At 42.3% G+C, this 8,956-nt stretch overlaps 1 protein-coding gene across 4 annotated transcripts in view; it reads left to right on the top strand.

Annotated features, from left to right (window-relative positions):
* Positions 1-232: 232 nt before the first annotated feature.
* TADA2A (transcriptional adaptor 2A) overlaps positions 233-8,956 on the top strand; it is a 66,936-nt gene continuing 58,212 nt past the window's right edge. For all 4 annotated transcript variants that reach the window (XR_504875.1, XM_008066952.1, XM_008066953.1 and 1 more), the window contains exon 1: positions 233-359. Coding sequence is in view for 3 of the 4 variants with exons in the window: in XM_008066952.1 (XP_008065143.1) it covers positions 335-359 (25 nt within the window). In the remaining variant the exon portion in view is untranslated. The remainder of the gene's footprint in view (positions 360-8,956) is intronic.

Raw genomic sequence — 8,956 nt, forward strand, 5'->3', positions numbered from 1 at the left:
CCAGGCACTGTGCTACGTTATTTATATGGATTATGATAGTTGATTATGAAATTTAATTCTCACAACTCTGGGAGGTGGATACTGTTATATCACACCCGTTTTACAGAAGATACAGGTTTATAGAGGTAAAATAATTTGCTGAGCATCGCAAAGCTAAGGTGTAGTAGAGCTAAGTTGCATATCTTCTCTTTATCCTGTCCCTTTCATACATGTGTCACTTTTGTTCACTCATAGGTAGTCATCAAGCTTTGGTGTGTGTGTGGGGGCCAGTTCTGAAGTTTGAAGAAGCTCTGCACTGAGGAAGATCAAAGCAGCAGCCTTTGCCAGTTAGGGAATGGACCGTTTGGGTTCCTTTAGCAGTAAGTACAGTGGGAACAAGTCTCAGGTGAATATTAATAGCAAACCAAAGTGGAATTTAATCAAGGAAGAAAAGTAGCACTTAGAAGTTAAGCAGTAAAACCCTGTGAATCTGATCTTAAAGGAATTATGAGTATCAAATCAAAATAAAATCAACTAATACTTATTGACTGCCCACTGAACACATGAGGAACATATCACTCAGGGTCTTAGAAGAAAATGCAGTTGCGATACCAGACATAGTATGATTAGCCTATAGTTAGACTTTAAAAAGTAGTGGGATTTCTCTTTAGAGCGAATAGTATGTTTTAGGCATCCTAATAAGAAATATCATCAGTGATAAGATAAAGTCAATATCTTCCCCTCCCTCCCTGCTTTATGTAGAATTTGTTTCTAAGAATAAATCACAGTACAGTAATAGTACAGAGAATTGGTATATGTGTGAAGTAAATTTAAGAAGCCACAAATATGAAGAAAAAAATAGACTGTTCTTTCTCTGATCCTGAAGATGTGAACTTTGGCAGAATAGAAATCCCGTTGTTAGATGTCTAGTAGTCTCTCAGTCAGAAAGGTACTTTTTGGGTGTTGTTTCTTTTATTTATTTATTTATTTTTGAGTTGGAGTCTCACTCTAACGTTCTCACTAGCCCAGGCTGGAGTGCAGTGGCACACTCACGGCCATTACAGCCTCAACCTGCTGGGCTCAGGTGATCCTTCCACCTCAGCCTTCTAAGTAGCTGCAACTACAGGCACATGCTGCCACGCCTAGTTGTTTTTTTATTTATTGTAGAGACCTGGACTCACCAAGCTGCTCAGGTTGGTCTTAAACCCCTGAACTCAGGCAATCCTCTCACCTCAGCCTCCCAAAATGCTGGGATTACAGGCTTGAGCCCCCATGCCTGGCTTTTTTTTTTTTTAAGGCAAGGTCTTGTTCTGTTATCCCAGCTGGAGGACAGTAGCATGATCGTAGCTCACTGTATCCTTGAACTCCTGGCCTCAAACAATCCTCTTACTTCAGCCTCCTAAAGTACTGGGATTACAGTCATGAGTCACCGTGTCCAGCTAGCAATTTCTTACACAAGCTCTAATTTACCCTATTACCACACTCTTTATATAAATTTAGGAGAGAATGGAGTCTCCAAACAAATCTAGTTCAATCCTTCCCTTTTGCGTGTGGAGATAGTATCTAAATGAATTGTTCTACTGACAGAAGTGTAAACTGAAATCTCTCCTTTCCCACCCTTTTTTTTTTTTGAGTTGGAGTCTCACTCTGTCGCCCAGACTGGAGTGCAGTGGCTGCTCCCGGCCACTGCAGCCTTGACCTGCTGGGCTCCAGTGATCCTTCCGCCTCAGCCTTCCAAGCAGCTGGAACTACAGGCGTGGTGCCTGGCTAATTTTTTTATTTATTGTAGAGATGAGGTCTCGCCAAGTTGCCCAGGCGGGTCTTGAACCCGCGGGCTCAGGCAATTCACTCACCTCAGCCTCCCAAAGGCGTGGGATTACAGGCTGAACCACTGAGCCCAGCTCTTTCCCACCCTTTTTTTTTTAATTGTTAAGCTTCTTATTTCGAAATAATTTCACATTTATAGGAAGTTATAAGATTAAGAATACAAAAAATACTCATATACCTTTGGTTAGCCTTTTACCTAATTTGCTTTGTCCTTGCACCCACCTACTGTCTACATAATATATCTGTATAGACACAATCACACCACTTTTGTTTTCTGAACATATACCATGGTAAGTGGAGTACATCATGTCACTTTAAGGTAAGTGACATATATTATGGCCCTTTACTCCTAAGTACTTTAGTGCTTATTTCTTTTTTTTTTCCCTTTCTTTTTTTTTTTTGAGTCAGAGTCTCACTCTGTTTCCCAGGCTTGAGTACAGTGGCGTGCTCAGGGCTAGTGCAGCCTTAGCCTACTGGGCTCAGATGATCCTTCTGCCTCAGTCTTCCAAGTAGCTAGAATTACGGGTGTGTGCCACCACGCCTGGCTAATTTTTAAAATTTCTTTTTTTGTAGATATGAGGTCTTACTGTGTTGCCTAGGCTAGTCGCCAACCTATCCTCCTACCTCAGCCTCCCAAAGTGCTGGGATGACAAGTGTGAGCCACCACACCTGGCCGTGCCTTCTCTAATTCTTTATTCATATGTCTCTTCTTCAGTAAGAACCCTAGCTTGCAACCATATTGACACATTTACTCATTTGTTCAGTTTTTTAATACATCTGAAATTATTTCAGAATTACTTTGTATATATTACTATATAAAACAGACCTACCTCAGCTGGCCACTGTGGCTCACACCTGTAATCCCAGCACTTTGAAAGGTGGAGGCTAGAGGATTGCCTGAGACCAGGGGTTCAAGACCAGCCTTGGCAACCTGGTAAGACCTCATCTCTACAATAATTCAAAAAAATGAGCTGGGTGTGGTGACATGTGCCTGTAATTCCAGCTACTTGAAAGACTGAAGTGGAAGGATCGTCTGAGCCCAGCAAATAGAGGCTGCAATGGCTATGAGTACGCCATTATACTCCAGCCTGGGTGATAGTGAGACTCCGACTCAAAAAAATAAAAAAAAATTTTTAAAAGAGGTCGGTGGTACAGCCTGTAATCCTGCACCTTTGGGAGGCTGAGGTGAGTGGATTGCCTGAGCCCGCGGGTTCGAAACCCGCCTGGGCAGCGAGACCTCATCTCTACTATAAATCAAAAAATCAGCCAGGCATGGTAGCGTGTGCCTGTAATTCCGGCTGCTTGGAATGGTGAGGCGGAAAGGATCGCTGGAGCCCAGCAGTCGAGACTGCGGTGGCCGGGAGCGGCCACTGCACTCCAGTCTGGGTGACAAAGTGAGACTCCACCTCAAAAAAAAAAGAGGTCTACTTCAAAAGTTCAAGATTTTTTGCAGTTCTGCCCTGCATATTGTGAAATGGTTCATAAGTTAAATTGATTCCTTTTTTTCTCTTCATGTGATGATAGTATTGTTCTAAAATACTATGGGTTCATGTGTTTCACTTCAGTGTTCCTTTCCCATCTTTACTGGTTTATTTATTTTTAATGTGTAGAGTGGAAATATTGTTCCAAAAGTCAAAACTATGCAAAAAGATATATTTGGAGAAGTGTTATCTCTCCTATCTCTTCCATTTCATTCCAGTTCCCTGTTCTCCAACCCCTTGTACTTACCCATCTTCCTTGTTTTCTGACTTATCTGTCTGCTAAATCTTCTTGTAAAGATAAAAGGACATATTTTTTTAATTTTCTTTAATTTTGTACAGAAAAGAAAGCATACTATAATGCTCTTCTGTACCTTTTCCCCCACTTAATAATATCTCCTGGAAATACTATACTGGTTTATAGAGATTGTCCTTATTTATTTATTTTAGATTGGAAAATATAGTTTATTTAGAAAGTAAAAGAGAGAGAGCGAGGAATTGATTCACCTCCCTAAGGCAGGAGGTGACCAGAGCTAGGAAACATGGTGACCATGGCTCAAGCAACTTAGCAAAACAATGGCCTTTTCTTTTTTTTTTTTTTTTTGGAATTTCATGGTACTTTATTGTGTGCATATACCATTAGTTTATTCAAATAATTGCTAGTAATTGGACATCTAAGTCGTATTTTGCAATTACAAACAATATATATATTTTTGAGTCGGAATCTCACTCTGTTGCCCCGGCTAGAGGGCAGTAGCAATCATGCCCCCGCAGCCTCGACCTGCTGGGCTCAGGTGATCCTTCCACCTCAACCTTCCAAATAGCTGGAACTACAGACATGTGCCACCATGCTCAGCTAATTTTTCTTGATTCATTGTAAAGATGAGGTCTCACCATGTCGCCCATGCTGGTCTCAAACCTGTGGGCTCAGGTAGTCCTCTCACCTCAACCTCCCAAAATGCTGGGATTATAGGCATGAGCCATCGGGCCCAGCTACAAAAAATATTTTAATGAATAACCTGGACATATATATTTTTGTACTATTGGAGATATATATTTAAGGTTAATCCCTAGAAGTAAGATTGCTAGGTCTAAAGATAAAAGACTGCATAGTTTTGTTTAGACACTGCTAATTCTCCTCTGTAAAAGCTACACTATTTTTTTTTTTGAGTCATGGTCTTACTCTGTAGCCTAGGCTGGAGTGCAGTGACACAGTCATAGCTTACCAAAACCTTGACCTCCTGGGCTTAGGTGATCTTCATCTCAACTTCTGAAGTAAGCTGGGACTGCGCCTGGCTAATTTATTATTTTTTATTTTTTTATTTTTATTTTTGTAAAGACAAGGTCTCACTATATTTCCCAGGCTGGTCTTGAACTCCTGGGATTAAGTAATCCTCTCACCTTGACCTCACAAAGTGTTAGGATTATAGGTGTGAACCACTGCACCTGTTTTTTGTTTGTTTGGGTTTTTTTGAATTGGAGTCTCACTCTGTCACCCAGACTGGAGTGCGGTGGGACGCTGCTCTTGGCTACCGCAGCTTCCACCTGCTGGGCTCAGGCAAACCTTCCGCCTCAGCCTCCCAAGTAGCTGGAGCCACAGACATACGCCACCATGCCTGGCTAATTTTTTGATTTACTGTAGAGACAAGATCTCACCATGTAGCTCAGGCTGGTCTCGAACCCCTGAGCTCAGGCAATCCTCTCACCTCTGCCTCCCAAAGTGCTGAGATTACAGGCTTGAGCCACCACACCCAGCCTGTTTTTTTTGAATTGCTTTTTTTTTTTAGGAGACAAAATCTTGCTCTGTCACCCAGGCTGGAGTGCAGTGGCCCATTCATAACTCACTACAGCCTCAAACTCCTGAGCTCCAGGGACCCTCCCACCTCAGCCTCCTGAATAGCAGGGACTGTAGGTAAATACCATCATGACCTGCTAATTAAAAAATATATATTTTGGCCAGGCTCAGTGACTCAGCCTGTAATCCCAGCACTTTGGGAGGCCGAGGCAAATGGATTGCCTGAGCCCACGGGTTTGAGACCAGCCCAGGCAGCTTGGTGAAACGTCGTCTCTACAATAAAATAAAAAATAACTGGGCATGGTAGCGCATGTCTGTAGTTCCAGCTACTCAGAAGGCTGAGGCAGAAGGATCACTGGAGCGCAGAAGGTTGATGCTTGGGGTGGCCTTGAGCCTGCATGCCACTGCACTCCAGTTTGGGCAAAGGAGTGAGACTCCAACTCAAAAAAAAAAAAAGAATGGTAAAATCAACAATAAAACAAAATAATTGAAATACAGACCCATAAGGAAAATCAAGAAAACCTAAGATGGTAATGTGTCACTCTATCCCGTTATTTTAATTTAGCTGCATCATCTAATTATACAAACTACCTAGAGACACAAAGGACTTTCTTATTCCTTCTATCTGTTTCCATTAGTATTTTTTAACTACCACAATAACCTCCTTACCTATACTCCCTGCTTTATAAAATATAAACTAGACAGGCACAGTGGCTCATGCCTGTAATCCCATCACTTTAGGAGGCCAAGACAGGAGGATTGCTTGAGCCCAGAAGTTCGAGACCAGTCTAGGAAACATAGAAAGACCTTATCTCTACCAAAAAAAGCAAAAAATTAGCCAGACGTGGTGGCATGTGTTTGGAGTCCCAGCTAATTCAAGAAGCTGAAGCACAATCACTTGATGAGCCGTGATCCATGCCACTGTGCTCTGGCCTGGGCAATAGAGTGAGTTCTTCAGGCTAAAAGAGCACAGTACCTCACATGAAGAAATTAAGAGCACTGACAATTATAAAGATATATCATAACACAAAATAATTGAATTCTAGAAACAGTAATTATAAAACCAATGTTTGGCTTATAGCAACATATGAAGATGGAATATATATGATAATAATAACAATAAAGGAAAGAGACAATAACTATATTTAAGCAGTTTCTTTATTTCAGTAGAATTCAATATTAATGTGAAATAGACTGTTTTTTTATGTTTTTTGTTTTGAATTGGAGTCTCACTCTGTCACCCAGACTGGAGTGCAGTAGCGCTCCTGGCCACCGCAGCCTCGACCTGCTGGGCTTTGGCGATCCTTCCGCCTCAGCCTTTCAAGTAGCCGGAAATATAGGCATGCGCTACCATGCCCGGCTGATTTTTTTATTTATTGTAGAGATGAGGTCTCGCTGCCCAGGCGGGTCTCGAACCCGCGGGCTCAGGCAATCCACTCACCTCAGCCTCCCAAAGGCACGGGATTACAGGCTGAGCCACCGAGCCCAGCTTAGAAAATATATTAAGACTTTGAAATTTTTGCCAATCTGTGGGTGAGAAATTATATCTCAGTGAAGTTTTCATTTTTCTTTATGAAGTGAAATATTTTCCTATTTAAGGCCATTTTTATGTCTTTTTCATCCAATTATCTCTTTGTATCTTTTGCAGTAGAATTTTGGGTCTTTTTCTCCTCTTCAATTTTTAAAAGTTCTTTGTGTATTAGGGATTTCAACCCCTTATCTTTGATATATATTTCTTATTTTCTTCCAGTTTACTTGCTTTTTTACTTTGTTTATAGTGTTTTTGCCAAAAAGGTTTTCATTTGTTTTATTTTTGCTAATGTGCTCACACTTACTAACCTTATATATTACCTCTGGATTTTGAATGGTGATTTTTAGAAAGCCTTCCTCTACTCCAATATTATACAAAACTTCAAACTGGACATGATGGCTCAAGCTTATAATCCGAGCACTTTGGAAGGCTGAGGCGAGAGAATTGCCAGAGCCTGTGAGTTTGAGACCAACCTGGGAAACATGGTAAGACCTCGTCTCTACAATAAATAAAAAAAATTAGTTGGGCATGGTAGCGCATGCCTGTAGTTTTGCTTACTTGGAAGGCTGAGGTTGAAGAATCACCTGAAACCAGCAGGTCGAGGCTGCGGTAGCCATGGTGTGCCACTGCACTCCAGCCTGGGTGACAGAGTGAGAATCCAACTCAAAAAAATAAAAGAAAAAGAAAAATTCAGAAATAACTTGTGTTTTTTTTTGTTGTTATTTTTTTGAGTTGGAGTCTCACTCTGTTGCCCAGACTGGAGTGCAGTGGCCGCTCCCGGCCACCGCAGCCTCAACCTGCAGGGCTCTGGCGATCCTTCCGCCTCAGCCTTCCAAGTAGCCGGAATTACAGGCATGCGCTACCACGCCCAGCTGATTTTTTTATTTATTGTAGAGATGAGGTCTCGCTGCCCAGGCGAGTCTTGAACCCGCAGACTCAGGCAATCCACTCACCTCAGCCTCCCAAAGGCGCGGGATTACAGGCTGAGCCACCGAGCCTGGCAACTTGTATTTTTTTGAGTGGAATCTCACTCTGTCGCTCAGGCTGGAGTGTGGTGACACACTCACAGCCACCATAGCCTCAACCTGCAGGGCTCTGGCAAACCTTCTGCCTCAGCCTTCCAAATAGCTGGAATTACAGACATGTGCCACCATGCTTGACTAATTTTTTTATTTATTGAAGAGACGAGGTCTCGCCATGTTGCTCAAGCTGGTTTTAAACCCCTGAGCTGAGACAGTCCTCTTCCTCTGGCTCCCAAAGTGCTGGGATTTTAGGTGTGAGCCACCTCACCTGGCCAGAAATAACTTTTTGAAGGGCAATTGGGCTCTATATCAAAAACCTCAAAACCTCTCAAGAACTCTGTACAATCATTAGTTCTAGTTTTAGGAAAATATATATCCTGAGAAACAGACATGAAATGTTGTACATATATGGGTATTGACCTCAACATTCCTTATAATAGTGAAAAATTGGAAACAATATAAATATGCGCCCATGGGGAACTGGTTAGATTAGTTGTTCTGGACCTTATGAGACCCAGTGATTTCTTTTTTTTTTTTTCGAGATAGAGACAAGGGCGGTCTCGGTAGCTCATCCTCCAATTCCAGCACTTTGGGAGACCGAGGCGAGTGGATTGCCTGAGCCCACGGGTTCGAGATCAGCCCGGATGACTTGGCGAGACCTCGTTTCTACAATAAATCAAAAAAAATTAACTGGGCGTGGTAGCACGTGCCTGTAGTTCCAGGTACTTGGAAGGCTGAGGTGGAACCCAGCAGGTCGACACTGGGGTGGCCGTGAGCATGCTACTGCATTCCAGCCTGGGCGACAGAGTGAGACTCCAACTCAAAAAAAAAAAAAAGATAGAGATGAGGTCTTACTATGTTGCCTAGGCTGGTCCTGAACTCCTGTACTCCAGTGATCCTCAGACCTCAGCCTTCCAAAGTGCTGGGATTATAGGCATGAGCTATAGTGCCCAGCCATGATTTCTTTTTTTAATATTTTAAAATCCCCTTTTACTATTTGGAAATATATAGATGATATATGTATACACATGATTTCAAAAAAAGAATAATGCTCTAAATATAATAAAAGATATATAAAGACTGGGTGTGATGGATCACGCCTATAATCTCAGCATTTTGGAAGGCTGAGGTGGGAGAATTGCTTGAGGCCAGGAGTTCAAGACCAGCCTGGAAAACATAGGGAGACATTGTCTCTACAAAAAATGAAATTAGCCAAGCTCGGTGGCTCAGCCTATAATCCCGCGCTTTGGGAGGCTGAGGTGAGTGATTGCCTGAGCCTGCAGGTTCGAGACCTGCCTGGGCAACTTGGCGAGACCTCATCTCT

This window comes from Carlito syrichta, unplaced genomic scaffold (assembly GCF_000164805.1).
Source record: "Carlito syrichta isolate Samal-C Ts95f unplaced genomic scaffold, Tarsius_syrichta-2.0.1 Scaffold309200, whole genome shotgun sequence".
Taxonomy (NCBI): Eukaryota; Metazoa; Chordata; class Mammalia; order Primates; family Tarsiidae; genus Carlito; species Carlito syrichta.